Source organism: Leptosomus discolor, chromosome 17 (assembly GCF_034619465.1).
Source record: "Leptosomus discolor isolate bLepDis1 chromosome 17, bLepDis1.hap2, whole genome shotgun sequence".
Lineage (NCBI taxonomy): Eukaryota > Metazoa > Chordata > Aves > Leptosomiformes > Leptosomidae > Leptosomus > Leptosomus discolor.
Genome location: NC_141407.1, coordinates 5,673,679 through 5,696,674, shown reverse-complemented (window position 1 = coordinate 5,696,674; position 22,996 = coordinate 5,673,679). Strand labels below are relative to the sequence as shown.

The 22,996-nt window shown below is 47.2% G+C and overlaps 1 protein-coding gene across 1 annotated transcript; it reads right to left on the bottom strand.

Annotated features, from left to right (window-relative positions):
• Positions 1–11,694: 11,694 nt before the first annotated feature.
• Positions 11,695–22,652, bottom strand: ACTR5 (actin related protein 5). Its single transcript, XM_009948911.2, has 9 exons — positions 22,269–22,652; positions 21,117–21,346; positions 20,086–20,255; positions 19,038–19,255; positions 18,518–18,700; positions 15,752–15,874; positions 15,066–15,205; positions 14,025–14,157; positions 11,695–12,591 (listed from the first exon to the last, which is right to left on the bottom strand). Exons 1-9 carry the CDS (start codon positions 22,650–22,652, stop codon positions 12,334–12,336), a joined length of 1,839 nt encoding a protein of 612 aa, XP_009947213.2. The 3' UTR covers positions 11,695–12,333.
• Between the last annotated feature and the right edge of the window lie 344 nt (positions 22,653–22,996).

The window sequence follows — 22,996 nt, the reverse complement described above, 5'->3', positions numbered from 1 at the left end:
ATACTAATCCTCTATGGGGCCACCAGGCTGTTGTCCACACTGTGACAGACATGTCAAAGCAAGAGGAGAAAGCAAAGCTACAGCAGCTCTCTGGCTTTCTTCCTTCCATTTTGTTACCCTTAACCACCTCCAGCGCTCAGCCTGGCCATGCATGCCTATGGCAACAGTGTGGGAGGGTTTCTGGGGGTGAAGACCAACAGCCTGAGGTGCAGGAGAAGCAAAGCATCACGCAGGAGACTCCATGCTACACATTATTTTCAGCCAGCTGAGAGCTAGGGAAACAGCCTGTTGTTCTGGTGCTGGTGATCTCTGGTGAGATGCTTCCTAGCCCTTCTTCTCTTGGGAGCTCTTCTATGAGGAGCTACAGTAGGAAACGGTCTGGTTAAGCCTTCTCTTGATTCAAGAGTTACAAGAATATTGGCTTAGACCTGTCTGCAGCTTTCTTTGCTGTTGTGTTTTGTTTGGAAACGTGTCTTCTATCTGGAGTGAACCTCCTCCGAGCAAAGCAGAGGGAATCTGTGACCATTGCAGGGCTTCTGCAAGCAGCTCTGCTCAGTGGGAGACAGAAGCCAGAGACACCTGAGCAGCAGAAGCACTGTTCAAATTCCACTCCCAGCAGCCACTCATCCCACAAAGTTTAAGCCAAGCAGAGATTTGAGCCAGGGGTTTAACAGGAGTTAGAGCACTCCTTGTAAACACCTAGGGTGGGATGTCACTGGGGTTACTCCAGCAGCGAAGAAGAAGCAACAAGTGACAAAGGGGACCAGTACCCGTTTCAGATGAGGCAGCCTGTTTCCCACAGCAGCCATCAGCAAATGCAAATCAACAGACCCGGAACTTCTGAAATTACATAGTTGAGAATAAAACCCCTGTGAGAGAAAGCTGTGACTCCCGGCTGGACACCCCACGTGCTCCTTTTCCCCATGCTAAACCCCATCCCCCTGAGCTCACCTCCTGCCTATCCACACCTCACCCTCTAACTGACCCCACCACCAGGAACCCAAACCCACCACATCAACCAAACACCCAGCACAGCCACAGCTGGGCAGAATCACCTTTATGCTGCGAGGATCAGAACTGCTCCAATCAAACGTGCCATGTACTTATTGCAGTACTGTTACACAGCACAGAGGAGGTGGTGAATAGCTCATACTGCCTGATTTAGTGGCAGGCGATTAGCTAAGTTGCAGGGTTGTGGCGTTTTTTTTCCTCTCTTCATCTTTCCTTCTTCTGTGAAAAATTCTATTTGCCTTAAGGCAGCATTGAGAGCTGATACTGACCTAATCCCTCAGCAGCCCAGACCTGACCTGCTGCAAATTTCCACCTCGATCAAGAGCACAAAACCACATTCCTCTCCCCAACAATACAATGGCCCCTGGATCCACTTACCTTTAGGCCCTGCTTAAAACTGGGCTGTAAAACACATTATATAATCGTGAATCAAAACTCAAATCCATGTGAGCCAGCAGGTGAAAATGCTATAATGCATTTTGCTTGTTTGGCAAGCCCTTAAAAGCATCATTGAATATTTTCTATAGTTCTTTCTTTATAGGCTTACAGTTTTTCCTTCTCCTCCCTTCCCTGCTAGGGTCTTAAATCCTTTCTGCTCAGCAAACATTAATTTTCTTTTGTCCTGCTAGTGCTAAAATTGACATCTGTTTGTTGATCTCCCTCCCTTCCCCATACACCTAATTGACCATTATTGCTAATAATGTCAGCAGAGATCAGGGAGGCATACTTAGTACCAAAGTACTCCTGGGGAATCAGCTCAGGGAGCAACTGCAGGCAGAAATAAGCACTTACTTCTCCTTTCAGCCCTGCAGAAACAGATAGCTTCAAGTACACTCTCCTCCCTCTACATTCAGAAGTTTAAGCAAATAATTTGCAGGTTGTGTTCTAGAGCACCAGTCATTTCAACACCCTCTTGATGACGCCCTGCTCAGCTGTATTCTCCTGAGGGTGAAACACAAGCGTAGTAGTGGCCTTTTCCTCCCGAGAGGTGGACAAGTGGGTGTCAGCATGCAGTAACGTAGAAGGAAAAAGCACAAACGTATTTACGTTGCACCAAAAATTGGGGATGGTGGCTAAGGGCTCGGCAGTGACCCAGTGACGTGCCGACAAGGCTACAGCACGTCATATCAGGGTACCGGTGAAGCACGTTCCGGCTGCGTAACTCTGCTCCTGCTGGTCCTTAGTGCTGAATTTCCACCAGGAGAAGATAAATGCTCCCAGGCTCAAGGACTTGATGGCATGAGATGTGCTGTACACAAGACAAAGGGATGGGGTATCACTGCTGGGATTGCAAACCCTGAGGGACTTCCCAGGGCATTGCAGGGACGGGCAGCGGTGCCGGCTGCATGGGTTGCTCCACCCACGGGCAGGGAGGTCGGCCAGCCCGGTGGAAATCATAAAGATGCACCAATGCGCCTTTCCAGAGCATCCTGATTTAGGTGGCCACACTGGCCTGCTTGATGCTGACGTGCAGGCACTCAGAAGGGGGTGAAAATGTCTCTGTGTGCTCAGTCTCCCACGTTCCACAAGCTTTAGCTGAGATGGTGCATGTGCACCAGCTACGAGCCACTCCGAAAAGACTATGCCGAGGGGCTGGGCGTGACAGCAGGGTCATTTCTACTTCTCTACACATTTTCAGTTTCCCAAAATGGCTACTAAATGTAGCTTGGGCAAAAATGGGAGAGAGAAGTGAAAAATGGAGCATGTCTTCTGTAGAGTTCCAACAACCAAAGACTTTCCTTCCATTCTGTGTTTTCCATGAAATGGTGCTGGGAGAAGGAAAAGGGACACCTCAGGAAAATCCTGCTGCTCCCCCCACACCATGTCTGCAGCCGGGGAATGAGGATGCTGCAGGCACGAAACGAGGCTCCCTGGGATTCTCTCTCCACATCTTGAGCAAGGCATTTTGCATTTTATGTCCTGCTTTGATACTACCTAATGACTTAAATTTCCTTTTCCAAAAGCTAAATTATTTTAAAAAATCTTTCCATTTAGTCATTTGAGGAAAGCGCCTTTTCTCTGGAGAAATTATTCTATCTTTATGTTCAGTAAGGAGGAAATTAAACATGATCGTATTAATTATGGTTCCTCATTTAACATAAAACTATAATCAAATGGCTTATATGTCTAAACAGTTGTGGCAGTGTATTAAGAAATTATGACATTAAAGGCTTGCACTTCAGTTCAAAATGTTTAAATTATACATCTCAGAAGAAACTGATGCCACATTTAGAGAGCTACAACCTTTATATTTTCAAGTAGAAACGTGAAGGAGCAAAATGCTTTCAAAATATATGTACTTTTGCTTTAATTTCAAGAAAGTCCTCAGCATGCCTGTGAAACAAAATTAGGTGGGTTTTTTTTTTGCCTAGATTTAAGCCACAGTGCCTTCTTTAAAAAGAAAGGGGCAGCCTGGTCAAGCATCTTCTTACAAAGCCTGTGAAGCAAAAATATGCCGAGGACACAAAGTCTGCAAACTGGAGCAACAGAAATAATTGTCACTTCTGGGAGGACTTGGCTTGCTGGGTTTCTGCTGGCCTGGTGGGGACTTCTGGTGTCTGTGGCTCCAAAGAAGTCAGCCTCAGATTTGAGGACTGATTTCCTGAGCCAGAAAACCCTGGAGCATTTCTGTCTGCATTTCAGGAAAAGACTTCCTCCAATTCAGGAGCTGGAGCTGCTTAAACACCCTTCCAGAAGGAAGAAAAATAGGAAATTGTCAGGATAGCTGCTCAGACCGAGTCGGTGTGGGGGGGTCCTTCTGTGGGAAATACCAAATTGCTATTTTAGATTCAAAATCAGAACAGTGGGGGTTTGGGGGGTATTTTTGTTTGTTTATTTTCTTAATATCCGCTTCTTGCGGAATAGGGATGGTCCCACACGAAGCAGCTCCACTTCCCGCGTGGCTCTGTGTGCTCAGTCCCTCTGCTGCCAGCCCGTGCAGCGGGGTACTGGAGAGTACTTGAAAGTTAAAGTTCTCCTTGAAATGGTGACCATCTACTTAAACCTTCCCCCTAAAGCCTGGAGCTTGAGATAAAACCCCTCTCGATGAGCCTTGCTTCCCAGATTGTAAGGGTGTACTTTGATACCTGATAAAATCAACTGTTCGTGACTGCTGGCTCCTGTGATTGAAATGACGACTGCTTGTAGCAACTGCCATCCATTGCTCACTGAATTTGCAAATGAAGACTCATTTCCAGCCTCTGTAAATCACACAGCACAACCAGTGCTTATACATAGTTCAGATCCCAGCATGCAAAACAGCAGAGTAGGCTGAAGGTGATATAATATTATAAAGTGCATTTTGAGTTGGGTAAACACACCCAAAGGGTTTGTGGCTCCTGGGAGTTGTCTTTGCTGCCCGGGGAATCTGCTGTGTTGTGAGAAACAGTATTCATTGGGGTTTTTAAAATGTGTTCAAGAGAATGGGTTCAGGGCTAGCATAAATATGAATTATCCCCTCCATTTTTACATCATTATAAAAGTTGTTTTCGTTCAATACCCAGACAAATGGATCTGGGCAGTGAGAGGCAGAAACCAAGCCTCCCGTGAACTGGAACTATCGCAAAAACACTATGGACCTGTTAAGTTTTACAGCACATTGGAAAGCCAAGCCCTCAGGAGCTGAGGAATCATCCCTTCCAGCCTCAGATCAGCCCTGAGGAGAGGGGTCAGTGGAGCAGCCAGCACACCCCCAGGACGGCACAGATAGGAGGCCTGAGCAAAGCTCCCCCAGATCACACGTGCTGGGTATCTCCCAGCTCTTCCAGGCATGAATCTGCAGCCTGAACCCAGTACAAACCTCCTGGTAGTTCTCTTCTTAGAAAAACATGACAAATACCCATAAATGCCAGATTCTTCTTTGCATCTTCTCTACCCGCTGGCAGTGCAGCACCATCAGCTGCTCCTGCCTGAGCAAGAGCTATCAGCCATGCCTGCTGCTGACACAGGACGCTGCCGTGGCCAAGGAGGGCACAAGTCATCAACCTGGGGACAGTCCATAATAGGATGTGACTAATTTGTCTTCCCCAGGCGATGGAGAGGTCCGTTGCTGCGTGGTGCCACCATGGCAGGGCACCAGCCCGTCTTCCCGAGCTGGAGGGCGCCTGCAGGCAGCCGGGCTCAACTCTTCCCGTTCCCAGGCCAGAGGACACTCTCAGGGCTAAATATCAAAGGCCTGCTGTGAACAATGTCAGCCAAAGCGCATAAACAAAACCTAGAGAGGTCACAGCAGTCCCCGCAACAAGAAGTTACCAGCGGTTAACAAAGGATAAAAGCGAAAAAACCAGCCCCCGGCCCCCAGTTCCTTCCATCTGCACCACCCCTGAGCAGGAGGGTGTCCATCACTGGGGAAATCAAAGCTTTCCTCTCCATTGTTTCCTCAGCAGCGAGAGCAGCCCATGGCCCTCTGCCACCGCGGAGCTGGATGAAAGCAATTCAGGCCCCCCACACAACAGGACCCAGGGCTCTTGCTGCCTTTTTATCTGCCCCGGAGCTGCACTAAAGCCCCTCTCCCAAAGCAGAAGGCAGAGCTGGGTCTGCTGGCCAGACGCAGTGTCCTGTCCCAGCCCTTTGCTGCTGGAGCGAGGCTTGGGGCTATCACAGCCGCCTCGCGGCAGGCTCAGAACATCCACAACACAGCACAGTGCCTCCCAAGCGGACTATCACAGTCCAGCGTGGTGTTGCTACTCCAAAATCCACGTCCCTGCGGAGCTCTGTAGTTTGGATACCTCCACCTGTCCTGCTGACACACGTAAGAGGGCAGAGTCCTGTGATGGTGACGGATCCCGCGTACAGACAGGCTCCAGCAGCACTGCACTCACACGCCTCCCTGGCTGCGCAGTGCTAACCAGCTGTAATTATTCACTATCTTCCCGTTTCACACACATATCACTACTGCTCCTATTCTTAGACTCCTCCCTCAACATGTCCTGGAGGTCACTACCAGGGCCAAGCTGGAGGAACCACTGATCCAATGCAGCTTTATGTTTATTAGGGCAAACTAATGACTGAGCCTGGAGGAAAACTATTGAATTAACAACCTTTATGCTGCCTATGGAGAGTTTGTCCACGTTGTAGCAAGTGGTAAAACTTCAATTGCCAACAGCCCCCGAGTTCCGCTGGTGTCCCCACCCACCTTCGCAAGGATGCAAGTCTCCTCTGCTTCATCCACCAGACCAAGAGCTTGCTCCAATGCAGTCTCCATCAACGGCAATACTTACAACAAGGCCCAAGCAGATAGCAGCTATCGAACAAGGAACTGAAAACTCTGTTCACCATTACCACCAAAAGCAAGGTTTGCCATGCGAGCACTATCTTTTGGGAGATTTGTACCCTAAATGGGGCTTTTCATGAGAAATCCACTTAGTATTCCTCTAAAATTCCAGGAGGGTGAAATCCCCCACTCCTTCATCTCATTAAGGATGAAGGAATGCCAGGTATGTGGCAGGAATCTGGGGCGAGGAGGAGGAGTATTTTAGCCAAGCTGTAATGTGGAAAAAAATAAAGTGATCTAAGGATCAGGATTTGAAATATATTTCCCAGTGCTGAGAAGCAATACCAGCCAGAAGGACTGTGCTTAACCCAAGGGACACAAACTAAGTTTCAAGATGACCAAAAAAACCCCAGCCCTGCCACATTCAGAATCAAGAGGTGCTTTTCCTTATACTAGACAAGCTGTGCAAGGTGTTATGCAAGAAGCTCACTAATAGCTCAAATCCAGCGCTAGCAGATGGCATGTACCTTGTGACAACCCTCCTCGTCCGCATGGTGGAAGCCCAGGGACATGTCACTGTGGATGCATCTAAGAAAACAGTTTGGGACCTTCTTAAGGCACTTTGCCTCTGGAGTGCTGACAGAGTATTAGTTGACGGCTTCTAGATCAGGTGGATTTACCTAAGCTTAGCAGACGAAATGCTGGAAGGCAGCTGGTGCTCAAGGTGAGAGGGGTGACAGAGGAGGTCACCCACGAGGAACAGGGGCCCGTGTGCCCCAGGGGACTTCTGGTCATTCTAGCAGCAACTGAAGTTATTTCTAAGAACGTGTGGAGAAGCCCTGTGAAAGTCCCTGCTAGCCCTCAAAGCAGAGCAGGAAGATCAGACCAACAGGGCTGTTTCTTATCTGAATGTGGTTGGGCTGCCATTCAAATGCAGAAACAAGTATCAGTGAGGCAGGCTGGTTTTTCTTATTTATTACTATTCTCCTTTGAAGAGAGTAGGAACACTCTGAAGAACAAAATCTCCACATCAAAACCTTTAGTGGAAAGATAAGACTACCCAAAACTGTTTGCACAGACTCAAAGCAAGCCTCAGCAGTGAGTCCCCAGCCTCCCATGCTCGAATGGGACAGTTTTCTCACTGGGCACACGGAGCCATTTAGGAACATGGAGGAGGCTCCAGGAAGAGGTGCAGAAACAGGGCAACAGCTTTGAGAGGAGGAAAATCAGCCTCAGCTGCAACCAACCTCTCCTGAGCAGCAGGGCACTCGGGCAAATGCCTACACAGCGGCTCCATGTGCCAGCCCCACATGCCACCACAGCACCTATGAGGCTTTTGGGGCTGCAGGTTGCCATCACCCCTCAAAACTTCTCCCACCCAGAGGTCCACCACACACCCTTGCCCTTCATCTACGCAAGGAAGGCACCCAATGCACCATGGTCCTCCTGCTATCCGATACTCTGTCATCCACCATGTTCCCAAGTAGATCAAATACGAGGAGCTTAGACGCCTTCCAGAGGTGTCTCCTCCTCTGGAATTCATTTGACATAGGTGTGAATAAAGCCATACTGTTTCCTCACACGCTGTAAAGCTCATTTGTCCAGCCAGACCTGCCAAGAGCAGCACATGGGATGAGCTTCCTCTTGATGTAACAGCCTGACTATGGCTACTGGAAGTGCAGGAACTTGGATGCCTTCACAGAATCTCACCAGCAACATAGAAGCTTTCCCTCTCAGCACAGCACATGTATTTCCCAAGAGATGAAGGGAGAAGCTGCTTCATACTTCACCTCAGGAAATAAATAAAAAGGTAAAAAAAAAAAAAAAAAGTCCTGCCTAAACCCAGGAATTTTGAAAGCATAAAAGCTTTTGAGACCATAAATCCAGCTCGCTTCATATTCTATCTGACAGTGCCCAACAGCAACCGCTTAAGAACAAAAGGACACCTGCATGATTCTTACCATACTATATGCTTCTTCCAGGTTCAGGCAATGACTGAAGACCTTCCACTTGGCCCATTGTGCATTAAGCACAGATGGACCTATTCTCCATGATTTTACTTGACTTCTCCTCCTTCCCCACAAACCCTTTCCAGCTTTCCCACCACCCTTACTGTCTTCTACAGTAACTACATACTCTGTGAAACCCTCTGCTAGCGCCGTTCTCACGTTAGCTTTGCTGTTACAGATGCCGAGGCACAGAACTGAGGTCAGCGCGAACAGCCATGACTTGTCGTGAGTAAACAGTCATGATAATGGATCCAGGGCTCCTGACTCTCCGTGCAGTACTCTCCTCACAGCCTCTGCTGCATCAGGAAACAGAAACCAAGCCCACTGCTCAAAAAGAGGAAGAAAAGATCCCTAAGGATGTAAAAAAACCAATACAATTAAAAAAAAAAAAACAACTTGAAACTTTGGCACTTCACTGCCCGAAGAGGTGGGGCTGGCCTCCTGTGATAAACAAGGAGAGGGGAAAAGGTGTTCGTCAACTAAGTATAGAGAACACCGGAAAAGAGGGAGCAAAAGGAGCCTGAAGAACTCTTGGCACACCATGCTGGGGGTTTAAGCCAACGAAAAACCGAGAAGTTCTGTTGAAGCTGATGCTGAGGGACCAGCTCGCTGTCTGCACAAAGCAGTGGGAGTGAGCAACGGGAATCAGCACAGCTGCTCCGCGCCCGATGTATCCAACCGGGGTGGAAATCCCACCATATGACTTCGGGGATAACGTTAAATCCATTACAGCGTTCTCCCCTTCCCTGCTCATCCCACACAAGCTTCAAAACTTGTGGTTTATGACTGGCTGCTAGAAGATCAGTGCAGGCTGTCTCTGGAGGGATAATCCTAAATTTTAAGTGACAGTTCATGGGCATCTTCTCTTTCTTCTGAAATGCTGTCTTACACAGCACATTAAGTATTTTGGAGATTAATAACTGGAGCAAAGAGTTCTAATCTTGGTGTCCTAGTGGAGATTTAGCAAAGAACAGTTAGTGTTTGAAGTTGCCATGGCACAGGAAACATAAGAAGCCTTGAAGGCCAAAAGCAAGGCTCGTACGCAGCTCCAACGGAAATCTGGGACGTGAGACACGTGATCTATGTTTAGTCTCCAGGGCTTCTCACTGACGTGGTGTTTCCACTCGGAGCAGGTCTTAGGGACCCTGTGAAAGGTGGAACCCAGTTTGAGCTCTCTTTTAGTTTAAATAGACCAAGCTCACCGCGCCTGTTAAATTGCAACTTGTACTTTTGTATTCTTTGACCTGAATTAGGTGACAACTGAATTGTATAATAAGGTTACAGGTTGCTTTGAACTTAATACACCGAGGACCAAACGGGAACCACTTGACCATCTCTGAACTGGCAATTGCACTTTGTCAGCTTGCAGGACACTTGCCAGGATAAACACACGACAGATTTTGAGGCTGCTCGCACAGCAGCTCACTCAACAGCAGCCCCATGATCACTTGGCAAAGGCCCTCACAGCATCAGTTCAAGTTTCCTGTGCATAGAAGGAGCTTTTTTTTTTTTTTTTTAATTATTTTCCCCAGTAAACAGTTTTCTCGTTGTAATGATTCCTCCTACTGCTCCTCACACAACCAGAAGTCCCATTAAAAAGGAACAAAGCAGGTGCCTTGTTGACCTGCTCCCCTCTCAGGGGGCATAAGCCAATGCGCAGAACAGCCCAAGCCCCTTCTGGGTTTGGTGAGCCCTGCGCCAATTATACGGAAAACAACGAAATTCTGCACACGGGTATGAGAAAACCTTGCCACAAGTGTCACAACAGCGGAGCTCCACAAGGACTCCAACCAACGCCACTGTCAAAACTAACGCCGTTGCGTCCTCCTGCCCTCGACACCACGCGCTCCTTCCATTTTTCTCCTGCCAGCACCAACGCTCACGTAGCGCCACAGCAAATCATACTGAGGAACTGAACTCCAATGGGCAACATTAATCCCATTTTGCAATGTTCACGCTTTTCATGGTGCTGCTCCAAGCAACTCAATACCCACCAGCACCTTCAGAACAGCCTGTGATGTGATCATGTTGACAAGTTCGTTAGTTACTCCAGCCATCATGGGGATAACGTAACAAATTAACAGCTAACGTTTAGGAGATGATAAAATGATGCTTCCTTGAAGCTGTTTAAGTAGCTGATCTGGCATCTCTGTACAGAATTAGACAGCTCTGCTTTGAATTAATGCAAGTGAAGTGGTTGGCACCATTTGGCCAAACATTTAAAAGTAATATAACCATCCACTACAGATGCCCTTTTAGGCCTTCGTTCTGCAACAGTTTTACACACCCTCTGATCCATTTAGCAACCAACACCAAGTACCAGAACAGATTTCTGTCTCCTGAGTAGCCACTCTGCCACGATAGCTAAAGATGTGTGAGAAACAGCAACGGGACATCATGGACTCTGCTCCAGGTCACGGATATGAAGGGAGATCAGAAAAGACACGTTGCTGTTTCAGCACAGCACGTTTTTCCACATTCTTTATCACCCACAGAATTGCCTTAATGGTCCTGAAAATGAGCACACCTCCAGGCAGCTAGGGACAGGATCAACAGTCCAACTGGAGGTTACCGAAGGCAGCAAGCTCCCTTTTCCTCCTGCCCTGCCCAATAGCGCGTTCAGACCAGGGCAAAGCACCACCCCTCCCTCGCACGCTCCCTGAGGAATGTGTGACCGCAGGACCTCCTACATGCAGGTGAGATCTCCGTGTCTGAGAGCAGATTTTTCCTTTTTTAAGCCATAGATCTGGGCAATAGTTTTTGAGTCCAGAAACGTTATCACATCCTGTGGCAAACTCCTCACTTCAGCACCAACAAGCACCTCGTGTTTGCTCTGAATCTGCCGGATGACAACTTGTCTTGATGCTCTGTAGCCCTTGGAGACAGTAAGCCACCGCCTCTTCGCCTTCTTTAAACCAGTTATGGTCTGGATACTTCCCCCATAGTCTTACCTTTTCCAGCCTAATGGTTTACAGCTCCTGCCAAACTGATGGAAGTCTGCTTAGGTTCCAGTTCAGCATTTAGTATTGATTATTCTTTTGGGAAAGCAACAGCAAGTTGGTCAATGGCAGAACTGAATCCCCAGCCAGATTTAAGCTAAAGTACGTTGTGCAGCAGGACAGGGGCCTGGCTGCAGCCCCGCACTTTTCAGGAAGGTACAACCAATCAGATACACCCTTATTGCTCTACTCTTTAAACAGACCAATACACTGAAACACCTAAGTTAGCGGTAAAGCAAAAAGTTTGCTTTATTGCTAAAACAACTTTTTTATCAAAAGTCCCACCAGTTGAGAGCTGCCTTGCTCAGCCACCACCCTTGCAAAACCCCTTAAGGGCTGCACAAGATTTGGCAGTTCTTCCAGACCGCACTTTCTGGAGGGTTCTGTCTTTATTGCTGGGCAGTGCTTTATCTGACCAGGTCTCCAGGCTCAACCAAGAGATCAATATTACTGACATAAAGTCAAAAAGTATCTGAAACCCCACTGCTTATTCGGCAGTGGTTTAGCAGAAAGTGTGTGGCAGGAAGGAACTCAAACACCATGAGAGCGCAGGAAGCCTCAGGAGGAAAGGCACAGATCAGCCCCTCCGGCCTCCAGCAGCAGAGAACATGTCCTGACCAACATGTCCTGACAAACGCTCGCTGCGACGAGCGAGGGAGACGCCTGCTGGACTGACTCGCTTGATACAAGCTTTGATCCAGCTTCTGGATCATGCTATAAAAGCAGTATAAAACCAGTACATTTTAATTAAATAATAATTAAAAAAAAAAAAGCTGTAAAACACATACTCTCAAAAACCCCTGAGTCTTTCTATGAAAGTTTCTAAGACGGTATTTTTCTCTGGAATGCAATTCTGTTGTGTTCCTCCTTGCCGACACACGCTCCCGTGCTTTGCACGAGCAGCACTAAGCACCGCAAGCGCCACAACCGTGCCAGCTGCCGCCCCAGCGCGGCTTGTCCTCCTCGTTCCAGCGACTGGATGAGAAGCTGGGTGCCCTCCGAGCAGCCAGCAAGGCTCTGTGCACAGCTCACCCTGCGCCCCAGTAACTCTTCCGTGCTCAGCACTGCCATCTCCACCCGAGGCCCTGACACAGGCGCGGTGCTACGCCTGCTCACAAGGGTTGCCCGTGCTGGATGTCAGCGCTCTGCTGGGTGCCAACCCCTCTGCTGTCCGTGGTGCCTGCTTTGGAAGGCGAATGGGGACGTAGACATTTGAAGCACAGTGTTCCTTCAGGTATTCTCCCCCTTTTTCTTCATAGTCTTTTCTGGTTATCCAGCCTTCCTCACGCGTCATGTGTTCCACTGCCCAATCCCTAGCCCCATACCAGGCATCTAAAACAGGACTGGAAGCAAGGTGAACCTGGATGGAAGGAACAAAGAAGAACAATGTCAATTCAACACAGGAGAGAAAAGCCCTTTTTTACCCTGATTACAGGGGTCTATGAAGCAAACTACCAAACTTCAGCAGTTTGGGCTGATTATTCAGTGCCTCTGGGAAAGAGTAAGGTTAGGAACGGGTCTGAAGCGTGTTTTCACCTTGAGATGAATTCTCCACGAGCCTGCTTTGTTTCTAGTGGTGACGGCACATGGGCATATCACACTCACAACCAACAGCCCTCACAGCCAGAACAGCTGGTGGTACTGCAAAACGAGTATCAAGCGCTCCGGCAAAACTTCTTGAAGCAGCAGGAAGGAACACTGCAGGCTAAGAACACTGCAGTGTGTGGGAAAGAACCACACGTGCTCTTTCCGCTGGTGTAGATTCACACTTCCATTTCAACTGCTCCTACTACTGTAGCATGAACTGCTTTCCTGGTTCAGCTATGGGCTTGCTAGTCTAGACACCACGTAAATCCCACGAGCAGTATCTGTGAAGTGACAGATTTCTGACAGCACCACACTATGGACCATATTTTAACAGAAAGAAGGAAGCTTTCATGCAGTTACAAGCAGCGACACTAAAAGGAGGCAAAACCACACTCGTTTTCTTCCCATAGACACAAGTTACAGACTCAGAACTTACCAAGCAACATGCTTCCTAAAACTGCCAAGTATATGGCTGTAACTAAGCTTCTGTCAGTCACACCTGGCTCAAAGCTACGTACAGTAACTGTACAAAACAAGGGTTGCGGAATCACAAGATTATATTTGCACTGTTTTTTTGTCTCCTCTCCCCAGTTTATAATCTGAATTTCTATTCAAGAAGATAGATTTGAGGAGACAAAGTGAAGAACAGAACAGCAAAGGAGACTCCTGCAAGTGTCCTTACAAAACATGTGGCAAACTCCAGGACTTCTCCAGCTTGTACAGTTTGCTACTGAAGAAGTTGCAAAGGATCACAGGTTTGCAAGGTACTCACTGAATCTCTTGCTGCTGTCCCAGCCAGTCATTACCTTTAACAAACTGAACATGTAACTTAAGTTTTGAAGTGAGCATAGTTCTCCCCAGCAATCACTCAAAACAAAGGTCACTTGTTCCAGATAGTAACTGTCCCAAGCCTAAGAAATCTGCAAACTTCCAGCCAAACACACTTGTGTGTGCATGGTCCTTTAGCTGAAGCAGGTTTTCCTTTTCCAAGGCATCTGCCCTACTCTCTCTGCAGAAAGAACAACTGTATTTTCGCTTGACCTTCATCTTCTCGGGTCAAAAAAAAAGCTGTTTGCAGTGTCTTATCACAAACCACTCGCCATTCCCACGCTCTAAGTACACCCACTCTGTACCTCTCCCAACCCAAATTACTTTTGAACACAGATGAATGGGCTGTTCACACAAACATCATGTCAATATGTGTACCTGAAAAGATGACTGGAATGGCCTCATTTCAAGGAGTTCCTTCTGGACTCTAGCTTTCAGTCCGGGGTACATTGTATTTCCACCAGTGAGAAAAACATTCTGGACAAGAATGGCTTGTTGTTCCTTTGGATACCTACGAGGAATAAAACCCAACTCCAGTCTTTCTCAAGGACATCTCTCCTGTGAACTGAACAGCTATGAGGAAATACTGATACCTTGTCTTCAGGATTCATTTGAGAAACTTCCTTCACTTTCCTAACATGAAAACCTGGGTTCACTGCTCTCTGGAAATTCAGGGGGTGGCAGAAGGAAATCTTTAAAGCACTCTGTGCACTGCACCCCATAAACCAACAACTCAGTGGAGCTGGAATTCTTACATTTCAGAAAATGCATCTCAGTTCATACAGATCAGGGGTGACATTTTGGTAATGCTAAGCTGTCTGGAAATAGCTGTCCAGCAAGCGTGCCTACATCTGAACTTGAAAATGTCAGCCCTGATTTTGGTCTTGCAAAAACAGAGCCTGCCAGCTCATTGTTTCACGGGATGGACATTTCCAAGGGTTTGTTGTTTCCCTCCACAACAAGTTGGACCAGTGGTCTCCAAAGCGGGGTGTGTGCAAGACAATCCATTGGGGTGCAGGAAGAAGATCTTTTTTGTACCACTAAAAAATAAAGAAAATCAAATAGTGCTTATGTCACCTTCATCTCATCCTTCCTAATTTCTATTTTTGCATACATTTTAAAACGCACATAACATATTAGTGCAGTAGTACCTGTGTGTAATTTATAAATACTCAAAAATTTTTTACTGATGGGGTAATCAAATCAAAAAATTTGGAGACCACTGACTGAAGACAAGCAGAGTTACATGTGGTTTTCAGAACAGTAAGACATGTCTAACCTGCAACGCTCAACCCCACCAAAAAGAACTATTCAAATGTATTTTCTTAACTTACTGTTAAGTAACCAGTATTGCAAAAGCTGATATCAAAACAAGACTAGCTTGTTTGAAGTAAGTGCCAAGCAGCTTTGTAAACTCACCTCTCAAGGACATATTGCATGGTTTCTGCTATACCAGCCTGGTCTTCTCCTATCAGGGAGGGCTGGAAGACAATCTCTGGAGCCCGGATTCTTTCAGTGCCAAGGAAAAGCTGGTGGTACTCTGCCAGGTTAAACACGGGCTTTAAAAAGATTAGATTGAAAAGTAGTGGGAAATTATGTTAAAGAACAGTAATATTCTAGAATAAGCAAAGTTTCTGAACAATTCTGTACCAAAAGCTGATTGTAACGCTCTCGCAGAGAAAGGGCCATGCTGTAAAAGGTTCCAAAAGGCCAAGGAAGCCGGACTTTTCTATACTTTATTCTGTTTGGTGCCACTCAACCTTAAAGGCTCAACCTCACAAGCTGAAAGCTGTGTCCACTGGGATGGGATATTAGGCTATGGATTACACACACAAAAAACCAACCTGAGCAAGACTTTTCCCTAATAACGCGGCCCTGCTACAACAGGCATCGCCTGCAGAGTGGGCCAAGTGGGTATATTCCTGTTCTAAACCATCAGCTAAGATTGCAAGGACTTCTCCTCTCTTACTGCCCTGTTCAGATAGTTTAAGCACCTCTCCCAAGAGCAGGCAAACAATGTTTGCACTTGGAGAAATGTTAGCAGACCAGCTGGACAACTGGGAGGCAGCAGCCTCTGGCACGAAGTGTAGATATAGAAATCAAACCTGCACTGCAGCAACAGGCTTCTCAACTTCAGGCTGTTCCTCAGCAAACAAAGGTTCAAACTCATTAATGCTTTCCACATCCTCCAGTGACTGTTCACTGCCTAATGGATCCAAATCGGGGGTCTGGAAACAGAGAGGGCATATTATGGTAGGTGAGCTCAGGTGTGAAGGCACGTACATGACTTCAATTCCGGTAAGACATTTGGAAAATTCGGTGCCGATTTCCCCAAATCCCAACTTTTTAACATGCCTGAAACTAAATATGCTGGCTGCTCTCCAGCACTGAAGACAAAAATCAAAGTGGTGAACAACCCAGAAAACAGATGTTAAGACAGACATTCACTCAAAGCATAAAAATCTTTCAATAAATTTATCATGACGCCAGCTCAGAAATTAAAGGCCTCAGCCAACAGGCTGACTGCCAGGATCCTAGCCAGCCACGTCCTAAACATAACAACACACTAAAGATTATTAAAATAGCTTTTTATATTGGTTAAAACTTGGTGCACTCCCAGCACCTTTGACTGCTCTATAATTACCATTAAACTCCCTGCCTTGCTTGTATGGGACTGGAGAACAAATACTTGCTAGCTACAAAGCCACCACACAATTTTTGACAGTTCCAACCGCCTCGCATTTGCACACAGGACATACCAAAAGCCCTCATATTTTTACACAGATGCGAAGGTGTTCCTGAAGCTCCTTCCTAATGAAAAGCATCACTCAAAATCCTGGAGTACTTCACTGTTGTGAAGTAGAAGCAGCTTTTTACTTATCTCCTTTATTTTTGTGTTACAATGTTCCTGCTGGGATTTTGTTGCTAAAGATTCGGTTTTGTTATTTTAAACTGGAAACATCTGTTGCAGCATCTAGCAAGGATACCAGGATGAGATAAAGCCAGATTGTTTAAAGGTTCTTCAGTATCTAGCTTACATCCACTCAAAACCCAAGCAATTACTCAAGCTGAAGTTTTAAGTAGTGTTCATTGTTATGGCAAACAAACAGTAGTCACCTGAAGTCCTCTCCAACCCTTATGCTTCGTTAAATCCATTTTTTTCTACGTCTTAAAAAGCCCAAACAAACCAGCAACACAGAAAAAAAAACAAAGCTCAGCTGAAGACTTGGCACAGACCCCAGGCCAACATGATTAGCTTTCAGACTCCTTTACGTAGCCACAGAGGGATGGCCTGTCTTCACAAACGGATTCCGTGGTAATTGTAGGTGCTCTCACAAAGCACAGACCAAACAAAAACCAGTGGGGAGTCATTCCGAGGTCTGAGACTACACCTGGTGAAGAGGAGGAGCGTGGGATCCAAGGCAGACATGTCAGAACTGAGGCACAACCACTGAGCAAAATTACAAGAAGTTGATAGTCTTTCAATTATCTTTTCCTAGGACAATTTCTTTCAACAGAAGGCAGAAAGATTCTTTACCACAGTGGTAAGCCCCTCACCTACCTCAGTCTCACTCAAATGCAGTCACTCTGACTCTTACACAAGCTTTACTGATAAGGATAGGCAAAATATAACATCCAAAGGTAACAGCTCACCTTCTAGTTTTGCCTACATCTCCAGTTCCATGTAAGACACAAGAACTCCTGTATCTGGCACCACTCTCCTCTGTCCTTCAGGCTTCTATTTTTCTCTACCTTTTCTGGAGCAAAGACTGATAAGACTAAAAAAGCTCCATCTTACATGACTGGAAAGGCAATCACAAGGAAATGCACAAGCAGCCTTAGAGCACTTCTTAGAAACAGCTGCTGTGTGCTGGGCCTGTATTAATCTGGCAAAGACAACAAATAAGCTTCTTGCCTTCAAGACAACTCCAACAACCAAGTGTAGCAATTGATCTTTCATTGTTAAGTAAACAAAATAGAATATGCTGCTTAATTGCACCAAAAATAGATAGCCAGAATGAAGGCAAAGGGTTTGTTTTTACCACAAAGTTCTTTGCACCTGAAAGGGCAGAACAGAAAGGAAAACGAATACTGTTTTCAACAAAAAGCTTGACAGGTTCTTCTATTTCTTTAACAGAAGGCTACTGACACTTAAGGATGGTTGTTTTAGGATTATAACTGCTTGAGGTTTAAGCACTTAAAACTCCATGTCATTTAGTTGTCACACACTGAAAAAAACAACCCCAAAAACTTAAACATATCAGGCCCACTTTTTTCACCAAAATTAATGCAAAAGCAGAGTTAGAGGCTGGTTTAAAGAATAAACAAAATCATTACGTTAGCTGCTGCATTTACAAGCTCTAAGCAAGTCAACCTCAAGTAAGGACAGTGGCTGGCATTTGCTGCCACGAGTAAGTACAAAGAGCAGCAGCGGTACATTCAGTGGCACCTTCTCTGACTCACTAGCGCTATTTTTTTTTTTTGTCCAACTTCTTAAAGGTGTGCAAGAAATCTTTAAGGAAACTTACTGATTTCATGTAACTACACTTGAACTACTGCCAGGAAGTCTAGAGATTACGCCTAGAACTGCATGGAATCCAACTATAGGAGATGCCCCAGAGCCCAGTGCTGTTCCCAGAGCGCAGGGCACAACAGCAGAAGGGTCGCTGATTTCAGGCACACTCTAAAGAAATCAGAACTGTCACTTTCTGTAGCCGCAGGAAAGCTGGAGAAGAGAGAAGCAGATGCCAAATCAACGAGTGGCAGTGTTAAAGGAAAAGCTTAGTTCATCAATAAAAGTCTGAAGGGGCACATTTTCAAGCATCGAAACTTAACTCTCTCCGAGATAAGAGGAGGTGAAAACACTATACCTCTGGCTTGCTGTCCACAACATCTACTTCAATATTGACTTCTGCCTGTAGGATTTTCTGCTTCGTTTGTTCAACGGACAGACTCAATTTGTTGATGTAAGACTGAAGTTCTTCTGCGGAGTCCATGTTCAGCTCCACCAAAGCTTTGTGGAATTGATCCATTTGACCATCTTCTAGAAGTTCCTACAGACAGATCATTTAGCTGGGATGAACACACAGGTCACCAACTGGCTGTCAACTGCACGTACAGACCCTTTGCCTTCGTCACTAGACATTATGACGCGCGCACTTCGGCAGCATTCAGACTGTTTCACAAAAGCAGCGCCGTTCAGCACCTGGAAGCACCCTCTGCATCAATAATCTCTCCCTTTTATCTTGCAAGGAACCTTCAAAACCTCCTATCAGAAATCACACAAGCCAGACGTAGCTTTTTTACAGTAAGGCGTGACCTTCTGACAAAGCTCCGAGGGCAGCCCGCCCTCCTCCCCAAAGACCACACCGAAAGCTTTGCCCCGATTACCTGCACATACAGTAACCTGTCCAGCCTCTCTTGGTCAAGCTGCAGCTTCTCTTCTCGACGACGTGCGTTGAGTTCTTGGAGTCGACGCAACTGCTGCTGCCGCCTCTCCTGCTTTTCCTCCGACGTGAGAGTGCTTCCCAGCAGTTTGTTAGAGAAAGGCAGCTGCATCTTGTGCATGTTGAGCTCGTAGTACTCCGGGGACCGCCACTTCTGCAGCTCTGAACATTTTGAAAGCAAAATAACCGTTTTGCCAGGCTGAGAAGGATGACAATTCCTACGCTGTACACACCCCATGCGAAGTTCAGACTTAGAAAGAAGGCAACAACCACCCAGTCTAGGATTCCGTCACCTCTTGGCAGCTGCCCTCGTACGCAGCCACCCCCCCAGAGCACTGCCGTCTGCTCACAAACTCGGGGCACGTGGGTCTGACCTCCAGCACGCAGAAAACAAAGCACAAAGACGTGGGCAGTGCACGCTACTGTCTCTTCTCTCTCCCCATGGGAAGGGAGAGTGCTCACACATTTCTAAAGACTCCTGCAGGCTCTTTCCTAAGTGACAAATTTAAGGGAACACTTTTCTTTGGCCACTATTTAAGATGATATTTACCGTGGAAATTTTAAAACTTCTCATGACTTTTTGTGAATTAAAGGAGGGTCCTCTGCAATTTTGGAAACCTCAAAGCAGGTAAGAAACACAGCCCAGATGCAGGAATCATCCTAACCAATTTAAAGTTTTGTTGGAAGTATAAAGTGACTAATAAAATAAACTAATTTTAAATTATTTGCCTCTGAAACAATCGTGATTTCTACTCGCAGAGAAACTTGAACTAATATGGATTTTTTTTTTTTTGTAATTTAATTTTGTTTCTATCTTCATGTTAAACTCAAAACTGTTGTCCCAGGAGCTAGATCACCAGAAAGACAGCTATAAAAAAGCAAAATAGTAGAGTATTTCTGCCAGAATCCCAGGCAACTTGAGAACAAGGGATACAGAGGGCAAAACCAAGTTTGGATGAATGGTGCCTAGTGGTAAATTATGCTGGTTTTACCTTCTGTATAGTCTTCTGCAATGTAGCTATGCTCATGCAGTATTTCCTCCATGCGACTGAGAGTGATGGCAGCAAAATGTCCTGGGTATTTCAGCTGAAGGAGGCGTTGGAGATACACAGCTGCTTGACAGCCTCCAAGATTAATACGTTTGCAGTTTTTAGCATCCAACCTGAAAATACAGAGAGACACGACTGAGACTGGAGACATCCACAAGTTCAGCATAAAACAGACCTCCTACTTTCCCCAGTATTATTCCATTTCTGGTATAGTCAAGAAGACAGATGAATATTCACAGATAAATATTTCAAGATTCAATTACCAGAGAACTTAACACACCTGCTTTTCTCAGACAAGAAGCAGAATCACTGCCTTGCTCATTGCAGATACTTTCTCAAAGGCTCTGCCCTGCTTTACAATAGCCAAACACTAAATAATTCTGGCTACAGCAAGGAAAACTTCTGTTTTAAGAAGGGAAGTGATAGTTAGTGGAGCTAAAAGTAGTTCCTTTAACTTTTGTAACATTTACAGTTGGCAAGATGTAATCCTCAAAAATCTGAAGCATCTATCAGATACAATAAAGACATTTCCTGCAGTAAGGATTAAAAAAAAAAAAAAAAAAAAAGAGCAGAGCAATGTAGCAGCATAATCAGAATGATAAAAGCCTCAAGAACCACAGAAATCTCACAGAGCATTTTCTTAGATCCAAAGTTGCTTTAAAACCCAACATATGTTTTTTAATGCTTGATCTTACTTGGGGCACGTATCCCCTTCTACCTTTGAAAGTACGGATCTATGCAGGAATAGTAACTAAAAACACAATACAAACAAGGACAGCACTGCTTCTTCAATTCCAAATTCAAGAGAAATCTGCAGACCTAGTTTTAACTCATCAGTGTAAATGAAGACCTGATAAGAGCTTATACTGCAGGAGCTGGAATGGTGAGTGCCAGAGGAACGGGCACTTGCTTCGCTGAAGAGTCACTGACTGACAAAGAGAGGCTGCACCGTACTGAACCCACCCAGAACTCACCTGCCGTCTAAGACCGGCAAGACGTGCGTACACTGGTAACCTGAAGATATCACCAAACCGCTGCAGGGCCAGCTCTGCCTTCTGTTGTAGTAAAAGCTGTACAAGCTGTCCACACCATAGGACACTTTTGGCACTTGATAACATTCAAAGAGGAGCTCTGACATCATTTGTCTGGAATACAGAGGATTGCACACCGCTTCTGTCAAGACAATTGGATGATCAACACAACCCTGTAAGAAACAAGAGAACAGATAAATACCAGAGGTGTGAAGGGAAAATCCAAGAATACTTATTTTTGCTGCTTCTTTTGAACAAGCAAGAACTCTCCCAAAGCAGCAATGAGAAATCACTTTATGTGCAGGCTATTCATCATGTAAGTTAAATTATATCTAGTACTTAAGGGGGTAAAAAAGAAGTTTTGTCTGCAGCAAAGCTTCCAACATTAATTCAACCAAAGAATACACTCCTAAGGGAGGAGGAGAATGGATGTTTTAAATGCATATACAAGTTATTAAAAATCTAAGTAACGAAAATCTATGCAATTAGGAGGTGAAGCACAAGTGAAAATTGATGGAAGCTTAGTTCAGCACTAGGTAAGGTTTTCAAACTGGTGTTCTCATGCAGGCAAAAGGCTCCATGGTTTGAGGAGCAACTCTCAGTTCCATCGGGTACACAAAACAAGTAGCCAACGAGCACTAACACTAAGAGCACTACACAAAACTAATAATGTTTAATGCCCTTCTCAAAAACTGACCCTGGATGCTGGTTCTCGGCCACAGCCTGACAAGATGCTGCAGTCCAAACCTCTCACCCTGCAGCTGTCTCCTCCCGCTTTCATTTTACCACAACACTATTAAGAAATTAAGAGAACAGCGGGGTTCAAGAGCACCCCTGGGGAGCACCTGGCCCGGCCAGGGTAGCCACTGCAGGTTGCTCAGGGCCCGCGCACACCCAGGCTTTGAGTATCTGCAAAGAGAGGGACAACACAACGCCCCAGGACGACCAGGGCGATGCTGGTCCCCCCATTCCCATCACGCACCCAGGCGCAACCTCCTCCTTCACCCCAGCCCCCGACAGGGCCGGGCCTGGTTGCATCGGCGGCTTCAGGCCCTCGGCCCGGCCCGGCGGCCGCCCCTCCGCGCCCGGCGGTACCTGCGAGGCGACGCCGAGGCGCTGGAAGACGTGGTCGAGGAGCAGCTCCTGCAGCTCCAGCTGGACGGGCACGTTGCGGTCGAAGGGCGAGCGCAGCAGCCAGCGCAGCGGCTCGGGGCTCCCCAGGTCGTTGCCCACCTGCGTCTCGGCGCCGGCCCCGCCGCGGGCCCCGCGGCTTCGCGCCGCCAGCGAGCGGAACCGTAGCAGGGGCTCGGCGGGGACGGCGGGGTCGGCGGAGGCCCAGCCCGCCCGCGTCTGGAAGGAGCCGTTATCGATCACCAGCGGCACCGGCTGCGGCGTCCGCACGGCCGCGCTCGGCTCCAGCACCGGGTCGGGGGCCCAGCGCGCGTCGCGGAAAGCGAACACCCGCGAGGCCGCCGCCATTTTGCGCCCTCCCCGGCTCCCTCCGGCCGGGAACGCGGGCACCGACACGCGTTCCGGGGCGCGGCGGGGCGGGGCGGCGGGCAGCGCCGGCTGGTGGGCCGAGCGTCTGTCCCCCGCTGCTCCCCTCTCAGGCAGGGACCCCCGCACCCTCTGACCCTCCGAGTTAATCGTGGATCTTGAAACCTCCCCAATGGCTCCGACCCGCATGGAAGTGAAAACCCGCGGCCCCGGCCCGGCCCCGGGCCCGGCCGCGCTGGGAGGTGCCGCACGCAGCGTGCGCTTCCCCGAGGCCCGTTCAGGGAGCACAGCTCCCCGCCGAAAATAAAGGGCCCCGGCCCCGACCC

Bases quoted from the DNA above. Each gene is read 5' to 3' on its own strand.
- ACTR5 (XM_009948911.2), bottom strand. From the start codon at position 22,652: ATGGCGGCGGCCTCGCGGGTGTTCGCTTTCCGCGACGCGCGCTGGGCC. The intron at 18,701-19,037 runs GTAATCGGGGCA...ATCTGTCTGTAG, and splicing joins ACAGGTTACTGTATGTGCAG to GAACTTCTAGAAGATGGTCA. The intron at 15,206-15,751 runs GTTTGATTTCTA...ATCTTTTTAAAG, and splicing joins AGCCTGTTGCTGCAGTGCAG to CCCGTGTTTAACCTGGCAGA.